Source organism: Geotrypetes seraphini, chromosome 2 (assembly GCF_902459505.1).
Source record: "Geotrypetes seraphini chromosome 2, aGeoSer1.1, whole genome shotgun sequence".
NCBI classification, from domain to species: Eukaryota; Metazoa; Chordata; class Amphibia; order Gymnophiona; family Dermophiidae; genus Geotrypetes; species Geotrypetes seraphini.
In genome coordinates this window covers 125,210,787-125,230,883 of record NC_047085.1, presented here as the reverse complement: position 1 = coordinate 125,230,883, position 20,097 = coordinate 125,210,787, and the positions used below count along the sequence as shown (strand labels likewise).

General features: G+C 41.8%; 1 protein-coding gene across 3 annotated transcripts in view; it reads right to left on the bottom strand.

The window, feature by feature from the left end:
• Window positions 1-20,097, bottom strand: part of PRKDC (protein kinase, DNA-activated, catalytic subunit) — a 524,414-nt gene that overhangs the window by 28,160 nt on the left and 476,157 nt on the right. For all 3 annotated transcript variants that reach the window (XM_033933710.1, XM_033933711.1, XM_033933712.1), the window contains 4 exons: window positions 19,813-20,024; window positions 14,512-14,599; window positions 14,247-14,390; window positions 12,191-12,395 (listed from right to left, as the gene is read on the bottom strand). In XM_033933710.1, coding sequence (XP_033789601.1) covers window positions 12,191-12,395; window positions 14,247-14,390; window positions 14,512-14,599; window positions 19,813-20,024 — 649 coding nt within the window. The remainder of the gene's footprint in view (window positions 1-12,190; window positions 12,396-14,246; window positions 14,391-14,511; window positions 14,600-19,812; window positions 20,025-20,097) is intronic.

The following is a 20,097-nucleotide window of genomic DNA, read 5'->3' as shown; positions in this document are numbered from 1 at the left end:
ACGAACTTAATTGGTTCCAGGAGCAAGTTTGTTATGCGAAAAGTTCGTTATGTGAAACGCGTTTTCCCATAACAATACATGTTAAAAAAAATAATTCGTTCTGTAGCATAAAATATGCTAAGATGACATAAAAAAAGATAAATTTTTGGTTATTATTTTTATTTAGATACATCTAAAAACATAATTGTTTTTTAAAACAACACACATTTTTTAAATTTAAAGACAGACTAAGTAGAGTCTAATTTTACAGTGAGAGAGGGCAGAGTCTCAGCGGCAAAAACTGGGACTTAACTGTTCATTTTTTTTTTTTTTCTACCGTGTTTCCCCGATGATAAGGCAGGGCCATCAAATAAGACAGCCCCCCCTTTTTAGAAAAAAATGTAAAATAAGGCACCCCCCCGCAAATAAGCCACCCACCGATACCTGCGCTTACCCGAATCGGGTGGTACGGTGGGTGACTCCGTGTGGTCCCTGGCACCCCCGACACGATCGGGGCAAGAGGGAGCCTCAGGCCCCGCCCCCAGGAGGGACCTAAGGCTCCCGGGCCTATTCTGATTGGCCCAGGCGCCTTAGGCCCCACCAGTAGGCGGAGCTTTGGGACGGATGGGCCAATCCGGCCTCATTCCGTCGTTGGCTGCCTGCCGGACAGGCGGGTTTGGCTCCCGTCTGTCCGGCCAACTACAGAAAGGTACGGGGAAGGGGGTTGGGGGTGTCATGGGGGTCGGCCAGGGGGGTCGCGGGTCGGCTGGGGGGGCGGTCGGAGGTTCTTGGGGGGGGGCGGTCGTTGGGGGGAGGGGGGGTTTGCGTCGAGGGCAGGAGGGCCTGGGATCCCTCCTGCCCGTAATGTAGTGCAGGGTGGGGTTAGGGGGTCGCCGTGGCCAGGAGGACTTGGGCTCCCTCCTGGCCCGATATTGTCGGGGAGTTGGGGAATCGGCGGGGCAAGAGGGCTTGGGCTCCCTTTTGCCCCGATCGTGTCGGGGAGTCGGGGGGGCAAGAGGGAGCCAGGCGGAGAGAGGGCAGTTAAGCGCAGTGCCTGCGCGGAAGGATGCAGCTCGGGCGACTTCGTTGTGTGAAACGAAGTTCGTTGTACGAATCAAGACATAAAGTTCGTTGTGCGCAGCGTGCGCTGTGCGAGGCGTCCGTTGTGTGAGGCACCACTGTACTGCAATTTTCTCTTATCCTGTATTGTACTACACAGTGGTCAGTGGAGTGATCACCATTGTGTAATGCATAATTTTTTGTTCTTTCTTTGTTTTCAATTGCTCCAACATTAACTGCTTAAATGTTACATCAGAGAGTTTTAGGGAGGTAAAATTCCTAGCTGTCATAAATGATTGCTTCTTGGAGCAACTGGTCCGGGAACCGACAAGAGGGGGGTGCTAGTTTAGATTTGGTCCTTAGTGGAATGCAAGACACAGTACAGGAGTTAACTGTTGGGTCCGTTGGGAAACAGTGACCACAATGTGATCGAATTTGAGCTGATACCGGGAGTAACGTTCCAAAAGAAATCTACTGTAAGGGCGTTTAATTTTCAAAAGGGCGACTGTAATAAAATGAGGAAAATGGTTAAAAAGAAGCTAAAAGGATCAGTTGCAAAGGTTAGGACTGTAAACAAAGCGTGGATGTTATTTAAAAATACCGTCATGGAAGTTCAGACAGATGCATTCCACGCATCAGCAAAGGTGGAAAGAAGAGGAAACGAGAGCAGGAATGGTTAAAAGGTGAAGTGAAAGAGACTATTAGAGCCAAAAAACAAACTTTAAAGAATGAAAAAAGGATCCAAATGAAGAAAATAAGAAGAAACACAAGTACTGGCAAGTTAGATGCAAATCACTGATAAAGACAGCTAAGAAAGAATATGAAGGGAAACTTGCAAAAGAGGCAAAATCTCATAGCAATTTCTTTTTAGGTACATCAGAAGCAGAAAACCTGTGAGGGAATATGTGGTACCGTTGGCTGACCAAAGAGCGAAAGGGGTGCTCAGGGAGGTTAAGGCCATAGTGGAAAGACTGAATGAATTCTTTGCTTTGGTCTTTACGAAAGAAGATAGGTACGACGAGTGAGGTGATTAAATTTGCGGATGATATGAAGTTATTCAGAGTCGTGAAGACACAGGGGGGATTGCAAAGATCTGCAACGTGACATAATCAGGCTCGAGGAATGGGCATCGAAATGGCAGATGAGGTTCAATGTGGATAAGTGTAAAGTGATGCATATCGGTAACAAAAATCTCATGCACGAATACAGGATGTCCAGGGCGGTACCTGGAGAGACCTCCCAGGAAAGAGACTTGGGAGTTCTGATCGACAAGTCGATGAAACTATCCACGCAATGTGCAGCGGTGGCGAAAAGGGCGAAAGAATGCTAGGAATGATAAAGAAGGGGATCATGAACAGATCAGAGAAGTTTATCATGCCGCTGTACCGGGCCATCACCTGGAGTACTGCATCCAGCACTGGTCGCCGTACATGAAGAAGGACATGGTACTACTCGAAAGAGGTCCAGAGAAGAGTGACTAAGATGGTTAAGGGGCTGGAGGAGTTTCCGTAGAGTGAGAGATTGGAGAAACTGGGCCTCTTCTCCCTTGAAAAGAGGAGACTGAGAGGGGACATTATCAAAACATTCAAAATACTGAAGGGAATAGACTTAGCAGATAAAGACAGATTGTTCACCCTCTCCAAGGTAGAGAGAATGAGAGGGCACTCTCTAAAGTTGAAAGGGGATACATTCCGTACAAACGTATGGAAGTTCTTCTTCACCCAGAGAGTGGTAGAAAACTGGAATGCTCTTCCGGAGTATGTTATAGCGGAAAACACCCTCCAGGGATTCAAGACAAAGTTGGACAAGAGAGGCTAGACTCATTTAGAACACTGGTCTTTGACCTGGGGGCCGCCGTGTGAGTGGGCTTCTGGGCACGATGGACCATTGGTCTGACCCAGCAGCAGCAATTCTTATGTTCTTAAAATGTAAGAGATCTACCTGAACCGGAAATGGTTTTCAAGGGTGATGATGCAGATGAACTAAAAGAAATATCGGTGAATCTGGAAGATGTACTGAGCCAAATCGACAAGTTAAAAAGTGATAAATCAACAGGTCCGGGTGGTATACATCCCAAGGTACTAAAAGAACTCAAACATGAAATTCCTGACTTGCTGTTAGTGATCTGTAACCTGTCGCTAAAATCGTCTGTAGTACCTGAAGAATGGAGGGTGTTATGCCTATTTTTAAAAAGGGCTCCAGGGGAGATCTGGGAAATTACAAACCGGTAAGCCTCACTTCAGTGCCAGGCAAAATGGCGGAAACAATTATAAGAAATAAAATTGTGCAACACGTAGACAAACATGATTTAATGAGACGGAGTCAGCATATGTTCAGCTGAGGGAGATCTTGCCTCACAAATCTGCTTGACTTCTTTGAAGGTGTGAATAAACATGTGGATAAAGGTGAGCTGGTTGATATAGTGTATCTAGATTTTCCAAAAAGCTTTTGATAAAGTTCCTCACAAGAGGCTCCTGAATGATTAAAATTAAAGAGTCATGGGATAGGTGGCAAAGTTCAGTTATGGATAAGGAATTGGTTATCAGATAGAAAACAGAGGGTTAAATGGTCATTTTTCTCAGTGGAGGAGAGTACAGTGGAGTGCCGCAGGGGTCTGTACTGGGACCTGTGCTATTTAACTTATTTTTAAATGATCTGGAAATTGGAAAGAATGAGGTGATTAAATTTGCAGATGACACTAAACTGTTCAAAGTTGTTAAAACACATGCGGATTGTTAAAAATTGCAAGCGGACCTTAGGAAATTGGAAGACTGGGCGTCCAAGTGGCAGATGAAATTTAATGTGGACAAATGCAAAGCCATGCACATTGGGAAGAATAACCTGAATCACAGTTACCAGATGCTAGGGTCCACCTTGGGGGTTAGCGCCGAAGAAAAGGATCTGGGTATCATTGTAGACAATACGATGAAACCTTCCGCCCAATTTGCGGCGGCAGCCAAAAAAGCAAACAGGATGCTGGAATTATTGAAAAAAGGATGGTTAACAAGAATAAGAATGTTATAATGCCCCTGTATCGCTACATGGTGCGACCTCATTTGGAGTATTGCGCTCAATTCTGGTCTCCTTGCCTCAAGAAAGATATACTGGCGCTAGAAAAGGTTCAAAGAAGAGCGACCAAGATGGTAAAGGGGTGGAACTCCTCTCATATGAGGAAAGACTAAAATGGTTAGGGCTCTTCAGCTTGGAAAAGAGAAGGCTGAGGAGAGATATGATTGAAGTCTACAAAATCTTGAGTGGAGTAGAACGGGTTCAAGTGGATCGATTTTTCACTCCATCAAAAATTACCAAGACTAGGGGGACACTCGATGAAGTTACAGGTAAGTGCTCTTAAAACCAATAGGAGGAATTTTTTTTTCACTCAGAGAATAGTTAAGCTCTGGAATGCGTTGCCAGAGGATGTGGTAAGAGCGGATAGCTTAGCTGGTTTTAAGAAAGGTTTGGACAAGTTCCTGGAGGAAACGTCCATAGTCTGTTATTGAGAAAGACATGGGGGAAGCCACTGCTTGCCCTGTATTGGTAGCATGGAATATTGCTACACCTTGAGAATGGGCTACTGGGCTTGATGGATCATTGGTTTGACCCAGTAAGAATATTCAGTTCACATATTCAAACTAAAGCATTCCAGATATTCTCCCTAAGTCTTGACCAAAAGCTAAATTAAAATAAAAAGTCTTAAGTAACTGCTTAAAATTCTTTAATGATATCTCTTTCTGTAGTGCCACTAGCAAACGGTTCCACAAAACTGGAGCCATATTAAAAAATGTGCAATCTCTAGTAGATGCCAAATGTGCTTGAGAAATATGGGGTAAAACCAAATGCTGTGAATTAATCATCTTTATATTTTAAAAAAATACATGATTTTGTTGTTGAGGTTTCATATAATCCCAGCAGTTTTCTTGGCTTCTTGGTTTTCTGTCTTATATCCATCTTTCATGATCAACATTTCTTCCATTTTTCTTCCTCCTTTTTGCATCTGTCTAGTTTCTGTCTCTTCTCTTCCCTTCCATTCATGGGCACCATCATCTCCTTCACCTTCCTTTTCTCTTTCTTCCATGGGTATCTTCTTTTCCCTTCTCCGTCCTCCCTCTACTCACCACTGTGCTCACCATTTCTCTCCTTCCCTCTGTCACCATCTCCCTTGTTTTTTCCATCCCTATTTCCAGAATCTAGGTCTCTCAAAAAGCATCCTATCCTCTCCATCTACACCTCTTTCTCCCAGCAAATCTTCTTGTGATCCTACCCTCTCTCTTTTCTCTTTCTCCTTCCCTCCCTCTGTGGTTGGGTCTCTCTCTCTCCTCCCTCCATGGTTTACTCCCTTCTCCTCCATGATTTGGTCTCTCTTTCTCCCTCCCTCCATGATTGGGTTGTGTTTTCTCTTTCCTCTCTCCCTCTGTGGTTCAGTCTCCTTCGCTTGCTCTCTCTTTATAATTCCTCCCACCTTCCCTTTGTGGTTCAGTTTCCCTCTCTCTTTCCTTCTTCCCTCCATGGTTCAGTTTCCCTCTCTCTTTCTCTTTTGTCCCTCCTTGGTTCGGTCTCCCTCTCTTTTTCTCTCCTTCCTCCCTCTGTGGTTCAGTCTCTCTTTCTCTTTCTCTTCTTCCTCCCATCCTCAATGATTAGGCCTCTCTCTCTCTTCCCTCCATCTATGGTTAAGCCTCTCTGCCCTCCCTCCATGATTCAGTCTCTCTCTCTGCCCTCCCTCCATGATTCAGTCTCTCCCTGGTTCAGTATCTCTCTCTCCCTCTCATCCCTCCCTCTGTGGTTCGGTCTCCATTTCTCTTTCTATCTCTCCTTCCTCCCTCCCTCCATGGTCATGTTTCTCTCCTCTCATGGTCAGACCTCTACCCCCCACCCTCCTCCCCTATGTTTGGGTTGTTGCCTCTCCTTCCTTCCTCCCTCACACTCCCTGTGGTTGGGTTAGGTCAGTCGGTTTCCTTCCCTCCCCCCCCTTTCTAACCTTTTATAGCCTGCCAGCAGTGCTAGCAATTAAAGTAGAGCAATGCCGACAGGCTTGCCAGCTCCACAGCCTTCAGTCCCTGTTACACCAGAACAGATGATGCAACTTTCTGTTCTGGTGAAGCAGGGACTGGAGATTGCGAAAGACTGGAGTAAGCAAACTTGCCAGCAGTGCTCTGCTTTAATCGCTAGCACTGCCACAAGGCTATAAATAGTTAGTTAGAGAGAGGGAGGGAGGGGATGCAGTAGCAGGCAGCTCTCTGGGGAGTGAGCAGAGGCAGCAAGTCAGCTCTTCAGAGGGATAATGGCGGCAAGGTAACTCTCTGTAGGGCAGTGACGGTATGGCAGCTCTCCGAGGGTGGGCAGCGGCAGAAAGAAATCTCTAATCCAAAGTTGTCTTCGGTCTGGCTTCACTTCCGGTGGAGGCGTACCGGAAGTGCTGTCAGCCAAATGAAGAATGCTGTGTGCGCATTAATCTTGTTAAACAATTTTAAAGCTGGTAAACAATGGATAAAATCAGGAACTCAAGAGCATAGAGTTGCTTGGAGATTAAAACTAAAAAACTACAAAAACCTCTCTAAGGAAAAACGCAAAAATTTCTATGCCCAAAAAATCGGAAACATATCAATCAATAGTAGTATCCTTTTTAAACTGGTTAACGATTTATATAATTTAGAGACATTTACTGATACCTATGAAGAATCTACCTTAACCGCAAACAGCTTGGCAGATTTCTTTAACTCTAAAATACAACATTAAAAGCCTCGCTAACTGTTCCTGCCAAGCCTCACTGGTGCTATCCCATCCTGCTAGATACTGACAAGTCCAGACCTGATCTAGAATCCAGAGCTGACCTGAACTGGAACTATTTCACAACCATCAACTGGCAAACTTTTAGCAAATACTACAATAAATATGCTAACTCCTACTGCAGACTGGACACTTGTCCCCCAAATGTCATGAAAACTGCCCCGGTCAACTTTAAAGTCAAGTTGTTGACATGGGTAAACCTTTTATTATCCTCAGGAAAGTTCCCAGTAGAACTACATAGAAACATAGAAGATGACGGCAGAAAAGGGCTATAGCCCATCAAGTCTGCCCACTCTACTGACCCACCCCATTAAGTCTGAGTGCTGATGACCTAGTTCCTTAGCTCGACCCTCGTAGGGATCCCACGTGGATGTCCCATTTATTCTTAAAGTCGAGCACGCTGGTGGCCTGGATCACCTGCACCAGAATTTTGTTCTAGTGATCTACCACCCTTTCTGTGAAGAAGTACTTCCTGGTGTCACCACTAAATTTCCCTCCTCTGGGTTTGAGCGGGTGCCCCCTTGGGAACGAATATGTCGTTTTCCACCTCGACATGACCTGTGACGTACTTAAATGTCTCAATCATGTCACCCCTTTCCCTGCGCTCCTCTAGAGTATAGAGCTGCAATTTGCCCAGTCTTTCTTCGTATGAGAGACCCTTGAGTCCAGAAACCATTCTAGTGGCCATCCGCTGGACCGACTTGCCTCGAAGCACATCTTTACAGTAATGTGGCCTCCAGAACTGCACACAGTATTCCAGATGAGGTCTCACTATGGTTCTGTAAAGTGGCATTATGACTTCAGGTTTGCGGCTGACAAAGATTCTCTTGATGAGGCCTTCTCTACTTGTTTGGCAGCCTTCATGTCTGCACTGATTACTCCCAAGTCCCGTTCTTCTGAAGTCTTAGTTAGTGCTTCTCCATTCAAGGTGTATGTTCTGCATGGATTTCTGCTGCCGAGATGCATGACCTTACACTTCTTAGCGTTGAAGCCCAGCTGCCATGTTGAGGACCAGTTTTCCAACGTGATCAGATCCTGCGTCATATTATCCTTGAGATTGCTTTCACTTACTATATTACACAGTTTGGCGTCGTCGGCGAACAGTGCTACTTTACCTTGAAGCCCCTGGGTCAAGTCCCTTATGAATATGTTGAAAAGGGATGGTCCCAGGACTGATCCCTGCGGCACTCCGCTAGACACCTCCGATGTCTCAGAGAGGGTGCCGTTGACCACCACCCTCTGAAGTCTTCCACTCAGCCAATCATTGACCCATGCAGTTAGTTTCTCACCTAACCCCATCGATTTCATCTTGTTTAATAGTCTATGGTGCGGGACACTGTCAAAAGCTTTACTGAAATCCAAGTACACTATGTCCAGAGACTCTCCCGAGTCTAGCTTTCCTGTCACCCAGTCAAAGAAGCTAATAAGATTGGATTGGCATGACCTGCCCCTAGTGAATCCATGTTGACAGGGATCCCTCAGATTTCCCTCATCCAATATCGTGTCTAATTTACCTTTAAGTAGAGTTTCCATGAGTTTACACACTATCGATGTGAGACTCACTGGCCTGTAATTTGCAGCCTCTGCTCTGCAACCTTTTTTGTGCAGAGGAACAACGTTGGCTGTTTTCCAGTCCAGGGGGACTCTCCCCGTACCTAGGGAGAGATTGAAGAGCATGGCTAACGGTTTCGCCAGAACATCGCATAGCTCTCTGAGCACTCTTGGGTGCAAATTGTCCGGAGCCATGGCTTTGTTCACCTTGAGTCTTGACAGTTCTCTGTAAACATCAGCTGGTGTGATCTCAAAATTCTGAAACGGGTCTTCCATGCTTTGCTTTGCTTCCAGCCGTGGCCCATGCTCTGGTGCCTCGCAGGTAAAGACTGAACAGAAGTAATCATTCAGTAGTTTGGCCTTATCGGAATCTGTTTCCACATAATTTCCTTCTGGCGTTCTAAGGCGTACTATCCCGTTTTGCGTTCTTTTTCCTGTCGCTAATGTACCTGAAGAAGGATTTGTCCCCTTTCTTAATGTTCTTCGCTAGAGTTTCTTCCATTCGAAGTTTGGCCTCCCTGACTGCTGTTTTGACCGCTGCAGACTTTGTCCTGTATTCAATGTTTGCTTCTTTTTCCCCGGTGCGTTTGTATGAGAGAAATGCTCTTTTCTTATCTTTGACGAGGTACGAGACCTCATCAGTGAACCATTGGAGTTTCTTTTTTCTTTGCTGTTTGGTTACCGATTTTATGTAGCGGTTAGTTGCCTCATGAAGGGTCGATTTCAAGGTTGACCAAATAGCTTCCACATTATCAGTTACTTCTTGAATCTGCAGCGTCTGATGGACGAAATCTCCAATTTCGTCCATCAGACGCTGCAGATTCAAGAAGTAACTGATAATGTCATATTATGATCACACCTATAAAAAAAGATGCAAAAAAACCATCTAATGCCCCATCTAATTACAGACCCATCGCTAGTATCCCACTGGTAACTAAAATAGCAGAAGGGGTGGTAAATGCTGAACTCATATTTGGAGAAATATAACATTTTACATGACAATCAATCGGGCTTTCATTCAGACCACAGTACCGAAAACAATATTGCCTCATTGTTCGATTCCTTGCACTCACTCTTCAGCCAAGGATCAAGCGCTCTGATCTTGCAACTCGATCCGAGTAGTGCATTTGACCTGGTTGACCATTCTATTCTCCTCGACTGTCTGGCAACCACTGGTATCTCAGGCTATGTTATCAACTGGTTCTGTGGGTTTCTGGGAAATAGATCATACAAGGTGTTTGAGAACGACACTTTCTCCTATAGTTGGGACAACTCGCGTGGGGTTCCACAGGGCTCCCCCCTGTCCCCTACCCTGTTTAATATATTGTCTCCTTGGGAAATCTCTTGCAGAGTCTAAAGCTCAAATTCTTCATCTACGCAAATGACATTACTATAGTCATCCCGCTAACTTGTTTTACACCAGAGTTTCTAAATTCTCTATCAATTGCTCTTAATCAGGTAGAACTTTGGATGTCAGCTTTTAGATTAAAGTTAAATTCAGAAAAACTAAATTCTTCTTTGCAACACCCAACGATAAAATTAAGGACACTACGATACATGTGAATGGGTCGGATCAATGTCTTGAACAATCCTTAAAAATACTAGGAATCACTTTAGACAAACATCTTACTCTGGAGAAACATTACGACTTAGTGTTTAAGAAAAGTATCTCGGTTCTCTGGAAACTCCGCACCATAAAAAAATACTTCGACGACACCTCTTTCCGTTTGTTAGTACAATCCTCCATTCTCAGCATCCTGGACTACTGTAACATCATATATCTGGGTTTCCTCAAGAAAACCATCAGGAAGCTGAAGCTGGTTCAGAATACCGCCATCTGCCTCATCTTTGGCTTGAAAAAATGGTAACACGTTACCCCTTTCTATCATAAATTACATTGGTTACCATTTGAATCCAGAGTCTTGTTCAAGTTCTCATGCATCTGCTACAAAACAGTATTTGGTATGCTACCGAGTTATCTTAATCCACACTTCAATTTAAATTACAACAATAAGAGCTCCTGCAGAATACACCTGTTTGCTTTTCCCTCACTAAAATTATGCCATTTCAAAAGGTTCCTTGAAAAAACCTTCTCTTTTCAGGTGGCTAAACTAAATACTTGGCTCGCCCAAACTGTGCTTGGGGCTTCTTCCTATTTTGAGTTCAGAAAGCAGCTCAAAACACAATGATTTCACAAACTGAATTCTTAATGCATTTTATCTCTACTACTTTTTTATTACCTTTTCATTACTTCTTCCGTTAAGATTGTTATAACCGTCCATTTACGGCCTGTAATTATCTCCTTTCCTTATATTATATGCTTATAACCTGTTAACTTCAATGATCACAATGTCTGTATTTTGATTTTTAACTGCTGTGATCCGCCTTGAACTCTCTGGGTATGGCGGTATACAAAATAAAATTATTATTATTATTAACACGTTAATCATGTTATTAATGCATTAATTGTTCAGCCCTAGAAATAATAAATAATAGTAAATAAACCATTTTAGATGACTTCCTCTGGACCGACTCTATCCTGTTTATATCTTTTTGAAAGTGTGGTCTCCAGAATTGTGCACAATATTCTAAATGAGGTCTCACAAAAGTCTTATATAGGGGCAACAATACCGCCTTTTCCTACTGGCCAATCCTCTCCCTATGCATCCAAGCATCCTTCTAGCTTTTACTATTGTCTTTTCAACCTGTTTGGCCATCTTAAGATCATTACATACTTTCTTCTTCTGGCTGTGCATTCGATATTTCTTCCCTTCTTTCAGCCTCCTGTATGCTTCTTCTCCTCCAGACCTCATTCTCTCCCCAAACTTTTTCTTTCTTTCTCCCTGCCCCTTCTTTCTTTCTTTCTTTCTGTCTCTCTGCCTCCCTTTCTTTCTCTCTCTCTCCATGTCCCCTTTCTTTCTGTCTCCCTGTTCCCCCTTTCTTTCTGTTTCCCTTTCTTTGTCTCCCTGTTCCCCCTTCTGTCTCCCTGCCCCCTTTCTTTGTTTCTCCCTGCTCTCCCCCAAGCCGCTAGGTTTGCCTCCGCCACCATCGGGAAACAGGGCCCCAAGCCACTAGGTTTGCCGCTGATGCCATCGAGGAACAGGCTCCCAAGCCACTGCCGCCCCAAACTCTCCCTGCAGAAGCTTCGCACTGACCAGCATTCCGCTCCCTGACATCAATTCTGACATCGGAGAGAAAGTTCCGGGCCAGCCAGCCTTCCCGACCTACCGGTTGATCGCGATCAACATATTGGGCACCCCTGATACAGGTGCTTCATTTGGGCTATGACTGGGGAGTAAACCATTTCATGCAGCTTAGGCAAACACTAATGTCTCAAATGTTCTCTTTATAGACTACAGTATTTAAGGGCCCTGTTGCGACTGCTGCAGGTTGTCAAGGAGAAAAAGGTAAAAGAATAAACACACCATTAAAATTCTATCTGTGCCAAATTAAAAGATTGCCAGGGCAAAACCCACAATGAAGCTTTACACAGTAGCAAATAATTATTGATTTGGTCAATGCATGCAGTAGCTGACTTGCATCAAGTAATCAGATACCTTTTATTTTTAAGTAACAGGCATTTTTATCTGGCATGCAAGTCTGCAACAATGTTTATTATGAGAATCGTCTACCCTAGTTTTGTCTGAATTGGCCATTTTGCCTGTCTCTGTTCAATGTTACTATATTATAGTGATTTGGATTTCATTACTTCTCTCTCTAAACCAATGCTCAAGGTGACGGTTTCCTTCCCCAGAGGGCTTATATTCCAAGTTGGTGCCTAACAGCTCAACTAAATGCTGCAGAATTTGTAGCATACCTGGGATCTCAAGCTCATGCCTCAAAAACTCAGGTTTGAAATTGCTCATCCATGGTGAATATTCCTTCAGGTTTCCAGGCACTCGCTGGCTCTTTGTCATATTTACAAGCAAAAGGTTGGCAGTATTTGTAAAGTTATCTTCCTTCATATCCACTAGTTTTGAACCTCCTTTGCCAAAATGTGTATCCAGCTGATTCCCATGAGCCTGAGAAAGATATTCAAAATACATTATAGTAATGATGTGACTCAATTCTTCATCAGTAAAAAAAAAAAAAATAAAAAATGAAGCACTTGTATATTTTGGTGCCAGGCAGGACTGTTCCAAGTGGGAATCATGAACTGTGCGACACCCTCCTAGAGATCCTATCCCGTCCACTGTGTGTTGCAGGCAAGCAAAGAAGAGGACACAATTTTGGAGCCCCACTTCTCTTGCACCCTGTGCAGCCGCACTGCTTACATACTGTATATGCTGGCTTTAAAAAAAAAAAAAATTATTCTTTATTTATAGTTTTTAACATTTCACAAGAAGACATACATCTTGTTACAGAAATACAGTAGGCATAATGTTACTTCACATTAATTACATTTAAAGAAAAACTTTCACGGGCTGGCGAGATAAATGCTCTGATGCTCATAGAATTCCTATAAACGGCGCATTTAATTTGCTGGCCCATGGTAGAAAAAACTATCGTGGCTTTGTAAAAGGAGCTCATAATTTCCTACAGCCCTGGCCAGAAGTACTATGCAGCACACACATGGCTGTTCTGTTTGGCATGCAGAATGTTACTGGTACTTTGCAGGATGGCTTTCAGGCATGTATGGTGATTCAGTATGCATTACAGAAGTTGTATCCGTTTAGTTTAACGGTTAGCAAATAAAAGGCAAAAAAACAAAACAAAACCCAAATGAAGTCTAAGATAAACCCATAAATGTCAACTAAAACAATAACTCATCACATTCCAAAAGTCACTATATTATGAATGGCCTTCTATGACACTGTCCCATAAATATGTGAAATAGAAATAAAATTTAGAAACTCAGTGTGGTTTAAGTGGGCAGGACAGGCAATATGGTCAAGTAAGAGGAAAAGAAGGCCGCTTTAGTTCTCAATAATAGTAGCTGAAAAGGTAAAGAAAAAGACTGCAGAAAGTGGAAAACCAGCTAAAATATCTGGAAAAGTTAGGAGAGGCTGGTCGAGTAGTCAGGAAAGCAAATGGAAGAAAAAATAACCCCCTCTGACCTCCCCTTATCTTTTGGGTCATTCCAATACACTCCCTACCTTATCCCACTCTCCCAGGACTTAAATAGGGATGACCCCTTGTGTATAGTAGGAGGGGCTCCAGCAGTCTCCTGTTCACTGCTGCCCCCATCAGATCCAAGTATCAAAATGGTGGCACTGACACTCAGTAGTATGACAGTACTATAATTAGGCCTCAGTCTTCTATATATGGGTCTTATGTAGGATCGATCAAGATCTGCATAAGTGCCGGCAGCCAGAATATGTCTGGATAGCCCCGGATATGCAATGGTGGCAATATGTTTATTATGATGTAATCATTTATTTCTATTGGAACAGATATGATTCTTTTTGGTCTTTTGTTTCTTTTATTTTAATGTAATTTCTTTGTAACCTTGTATATTTATTAAGACATAATCATCAATTGCTATTCTAAAGTGCCCTGAGTTCAAGGTTGCGACAGTAAATCTGCATCATTATTGTTATATCCGGGTCTAATTCAGTTGGTTGTAGTCGATGCTTAAAAAAATGGTGAACACTGCCAGCTGAATATTAACATAGCAACATAGGAAATATTGGCAGATAAGGACCTACACAATCCATTCTAGACTAAAACCCTAATCCTAAGCTATTGCCTAAACTGACTCTGCTGTAAAATCAGAGTACTGAACTAAAAAAATAAAAGAGAAGACAATGAAATAACCTACTGAAGCCCTAGTTTTTCCATATCCCAAGTTTGAATGCTAGCAGGTTAAGATGTTCCAATGCATCACCAGAATCATTTCAGACTCATCATACAGAATGACAGTGTGTGCATACCTGAACAAATCGCCTTCTGAATTCCCCAATGCCAGGGGCCTGCAGATTCCCTAAGTTAAAATGCATTTCTTCATATAGTTTCTTAATGTTATTTTTATTTCTTTGAGGTTTAGCCAACTCATTTTTTATGTCCCCAATCCAGTCCTGTAAATACAAAGACAGTGACTTTTAATTTTGCAGAGTACAAGTCCTCTGGGAACAAATGCATGCAACTAGATGTTATTTAAAAAAAAAAAAAAACAACACACTTTTTTCACCACTATACCTTAAAGATCATGTCGGGATTAGACAACTGTTCTAGTGACTGAATGAAGTCTTGTACCATGCCACCTTTATCCAGTTTGCTTTTTATTCTGTGAAAATAAAATGGATGATATTTGGTTTTTACTAAAAGATACAGCTGGGTAGTGGTGACACATTGTTCATCTCTAAAGCCAACTTTTTTTTTTTTTTTGGGGGGGGGACTGGTCCTGGCCATAGAGAGAAGGGGGCATACTCTGGGTTTGGTTATACAAAAAAATGATGGGGTCTTGGGTTGTTGGTATGCACCATAGGGCACACTTTAGAGCTTGCTGTCCTAAAATCAAAGAAGAATATAATTCACTACACTGAAGAGAAAAACGGAGCGAGTTTAAAAAAACAATGTGTGCATATACTGTATTTTCTACTGAGTTCTACAAAATACGATTTCTGTTTTGCTGTTTATTGCACGCTGGGCTTTTTTTTTCTCACAAGGAGAGAGAAGGTAGGGGGTGTGGGAAGAGGGTAGAGGGAGGGGGTGCGCTATGCTTCAGACAGGGAGGCAATGGCTGAGAAACACAGTGTTTGGATAACAAAAATCTTTTTTAAGACAGGCACTGAATGAACATTTTAACTGTAATGAACTTCTACCTTTTTTCTGCTAACTCTGGACTGAAAAGGAGTTTAAAACCTCACAGGAGAGGTGTTACTTGCTTTGTTGGTGGAATCGAAGGGTCTGTTTCCTGCTCCTGAGAGGCTCAGCGGATCTTTTTATCTTAAAGTGTGGCAGTTCGAGGTGCTGGTTTAAAAAAAAAAAAAAAAATTTAAATTGAATCAGGTTGGGCAGACTGGATGGACCATTCGGGTCTTTATCTGCCGTCATCTATTATGTTACTATGTCACCTGTGGAGATGACCAAGTGACATCATTGGAGTCCTTCTTTTTTGATTGAAAAAGACACCTTGGCCGAAGGGTGTGGCCAAAGGTACGTGCCCTAAGGGGGACACTAGAACCCTTGGAGCCACAAGGAGCCGGGTGAGAAAGTTTTGATTGTATTTTCCCCATACGATATAATGGGGAAAAAGGTTAACTCTAAAAGCTCAACTCCTGTTCTAATTGGCCTCATGGATTGGCATTTGATGCTGCCTAATGTGACTTCTGCACAAATGGGAAATGCTGACTCATTATCAGAGGCGTCTTTCGGCCCTTTGAACAGAACTCCTCCTACGCCTCCAATATTATCTAGTGGCTTAAGTACCGAACAAGGACCTAATGTTTCTCTAGGGGAGCCCTTAGATTCACAGACATCTTCCTTGATAGTTTTAGGCATCTCCTTAAAAACTATTTCCTCATTTGAGGATAGTTTAGTTGAACAAAGGGTCCAAGAGATTTCACAGGATAGTTCCTGAAAAGATCTTTGGTTAATAAATTCTAGAGTTGAGGGTTTGTTGAAATCAGTGGTAAATCAAAATGTAACATTTTCTCAAGAGATAGTTCAGAAGTTGGAAAATGTGGATTCTAATTTAAAAGTATTGGATAAACAGTTATCTGTGACTGAAACACAAGTTACAGAAGGTTTCATCTTTGGCAGTTAAAGATTTCCACATTATATATTCCAAACTTGAAATGATGGAAAATATGACTCGTTCAAGGAAACTGTGTTTTGTTAATTTTCCAATGATTCTTTTATTGTCCCCAGAAATTTTACTAAGGAAATATTTCAGAGAGATTTTGGGATTACCAAATGCAGATTTCTTATTTATTTCCAATTGTTACTATATCCCACAAAAAAAATAAGATTTCTTCTGAGCAAGGGGTGGACCAGTTAGCTCCAATTGATTTTGATTTAACAGGATTTCTAGAGGATTCACAGGATGTGGTGCAAACTAAGTCTACCCTGTTGCTAATGTGTTTAAATGAAGTTGATAAGGCATTAATTATGAAAACATATTTTAAAAATAAGAATGCAAAATTTTGCAGTGATGTAGTGCAGGCAGTCCCTGGGTTAAGAACAAGTTATGTTTTAAAAACTGTTCTTAAGTTGGATTTGTATGCAACTCAGAACTTGTAGATTTTAAGATATTTGCTGCTTACCTCTGCTCCCAGCTAACAAAAGGGCCAACTGCTCCCTCTAAGATACAGCATGAACAACCACACACTCCTCTTAATGTGGCCATGCATCATTCCTGAATCTGCTGCAGGAGAAGATGTAGGAGTTTATGCCACTGGAAATACTGCTCAGTGAAATAAAATGAAGCCGCAAACACATTCTTAAGTATGAGTCGTACTTAAGTTAGGTGACTGTAACTCGGGGACTGCTTGTATTAATATTTCTGGATGTGGCCAAAGCTACTCAGTTTAGAAGAAAGGCATTTCTTGCATTGAAGTCTCAAGTTTTAGCTTTGGAGGCCACTTATTTTTTTAAATTTTCTTGCAAATGCTTGTTAAGTTTCAAGAGAAGGAATTTGTTTTTTGGGATCCATTACAGTTAGAACAAGTCCTAAATTTACATGAGCTACAAAAGAAATAAATAACTGATTTATTCTAGGAGTTAGTAATGAATCACCATAATTGATGGATCAAGTCTAGCTAACTATTTTTATTATTTTTTTCTTTTTATTAGTTTTCCTGGAAATATTTTCTGATAGTTTTGACACATGGATCCTACATTCCTTTATTTTCTATTTCCTATTTATAAAATTCAGGTAATATCCTCTCTTAATGTAGGCTAGATGGAAGTGATTCTTATTTTGTATTGTTGACTTTGTATTTACTTGATAGAGTAGTAAGGAATGGATTCTATGTAGAATTATATTGAAAATTTTATTTAAAAAAAACACAAAACTGAACAGAATGCTGAAAAAACAAGCTGTGAGAGATGAACAGATAGAAATAAAAAGAAATGACTAATGACAAGAAAAAAAAACTGTGCATGCTCCTCAGGGGCCAATGTCAAGAGACTGAGGTTAGTTCCTGTCACGTGACCCATCCAAGATGGCAGTGAGTAGGGGTGTGGTCTGGATAGAGCTATTACATCAATTTCTGTGACGTTACCACAAAAGGCAGAGTTATGCAAAAAACATGGTGAGGTTTGGGGCAGGGTTAGGTAAAAAGATGGTTATTGCCTGGAAAAGAGAATACTGCTTTGAAGTACTGGAAGAGACAGAAAGGAGATGAGTAGGGGAAAAGGACTGGGAGTAGGGCTGCGTGAGAGGAGCAGAAACAGGCAGTGAGGGTATAAAAAGCTCAGAGAGGGGCATGATATGTGATTGGAGAAAGGGACATGATCTGGGAAAGGGAAAGAAGAATAGGATACTGAGCTAGTGGCGCTAGAAAAGGTTTAAAGAAAAGTGACCAAGATGGTTAAGGGGATGGAACTCCTCTCATATGAGGAAAGACTAAAGTGGTTAGGGCTCTTCAGCTTGGAAAAGAGACGGCTGAGGGGAGATGTTTGAAGTCTACAAAATCCTGAGTGGAATAGAACGGGTACAAGTGGATCGATTTTTCACTCCATCAAAAAAGACAAAGACTAGGGGACACTCGATGAAGTTACAGCAAAATACTTTTAAATCCAATAGGAGGAAATTTTTATTCACTCAGACTAGTTAAGCTCTGGAATGCGTTGCCAGAGGATGTGGTAAGAGTGAATAGCTTAGCTGATTTTAAGAAAGGTTTGGACAAGTTCCTGGAGGAAAAGTCATTAGTCTGTTATTGAGAAAGACATGGGGGAAGCCACTGCTTGCCCTGTAACGGTAGCATGGAATATTGCTACTCCTTGGGTTTTGGCCAGGTACTAGTGACCTGGATTAGCACTGTGAGAACGGGCTACTGGGCTTGATGGACCATTTGTCTGACCCAGTAAGGCTATTCTTATGTTCTTATGATGGACCTTCAGTCTGGCTCAGTATGACAATTCTTATGTTCTTAATTTATGTTCATCACCAACAGTTTTGCTATTACAACATGATGTAACAAATGAAAATTGGCCTAGTATACAAAGGCTAGATTGTGGGCACCTTCTGTGGGCCTTGATATTTATAACAGTCTCATTTATGACAGGATTCAGGGTATAGTGTACAGGTAGAGAGGAGAAGCCCACAGCAAGTGAAGAGTCAATGCCAATAGGTTGGCAATATCAGAGACTCACAGCAGGTAATGTTCAGTTATATGGAGCAGGGACAACAAAAAAATATAGCAGGTCTCAGGAGAACTATCTGGAATGAATAGTGGCAAGATGAAACCGCAAGGTAATGGCGGAATAAAAGTCACTAATGTAATGTAATGTAATGAAAGGCAAGTAGCAGCTTTCAAGCATAGTTTCCTCCACAAATTGGCTCATGTACAAGAATGGTAACTCGCAAGCTGCTGGCGTTAATGCAAAAAAAGGAGATAGAGCAGCTTTTAAACTGAGAGGTGGGGGAAAGCCGACAGTCACCCAGGACAAATGGTTTGGTGTGAGGTATCCTTGAAGGATACTATTGAAACAGGATATTTAGGGAGTCCCAGTAGAGAGGTTTTGATAACGGTGAAAGAAAGCCAGGAGGGTTTAAGAGGAAGGCAGAGTAAAAGACTCAAATTTTCCCTGTCTTCTCAGCAGCCTATAGTTACAAGGAAAAAAATACAATTTGAAGTGTCTGTATACAAATGCTAGAAGCCTAAAAAATAAAATAGGAGCGTTAGAGTATATAGCATTGAATGATGAGGTAGATATAATAGCCATCTCAGAAACATGGTGGAAGGAGGACAATCAATGGGACACTGTATTACCTGGGTACAAATTATATCGCAAAGTTAGAGTAGATTAAATTGGAGGGGGGTTGTACTATATGTTAAAGAGGGAATTGAATCAAATAAAAGAAACATGCATGACATAGATAGCAGTGTGGAATCCATATGAATAGAAATTCCACATGTGAAGGGAAGCGATATAAAGGGTTATACTACTGTCCCCCAGGACAAAATGAGCAGACAGATGAAGAAATGTTTTCAGAGATTAAGAAAGTTGGATAACTGGGCAACAGTATAATAATGGGTGATTTCAATTACTAAATCAATGAAAAGCATATTTCAAAAATCACATACAGAAAAAACCAATATGTTAGACACTCTAGTCAATCTGCTTACAGATAACTCCCAAAAGAAGTGGTTTATGTAGGTGAGGGGTTGTTTTTCTTTCTTGTGCTTGTGTATAATTTGATTTTTTTGTATGTTTATATTTCATAAATAAAAAAGAAAAAAAAAACATTTTAAGACAAATGTTGTATTTATATATTATAATCCATTTTTTGCTCATCTTTAGCAGCACTCTAGAAGTATTTACCAATACCTTAACACAAACTCCTTGTTTCTGTGGCCAGTAGCAGTGTCTTCAAATGAATAATTTTCACTGCTGATCATGAAGGGATAGACAAGAGCCTCAGGGTAGGCATCAGCAATATCTTCTATAATGTACTGCACTGCTACGGCTTCCTTCTTATCAAGCATTGCCATCATCTGGCTGATCCAGCCAATAAACTGCCAGCATGGAACAGAGGAAACCTGTCCAAAACATTTAAAATATGACAGTTACAGGGTTAGATTTAGATTTTAGTCATTTCGCTGCACAACAAAT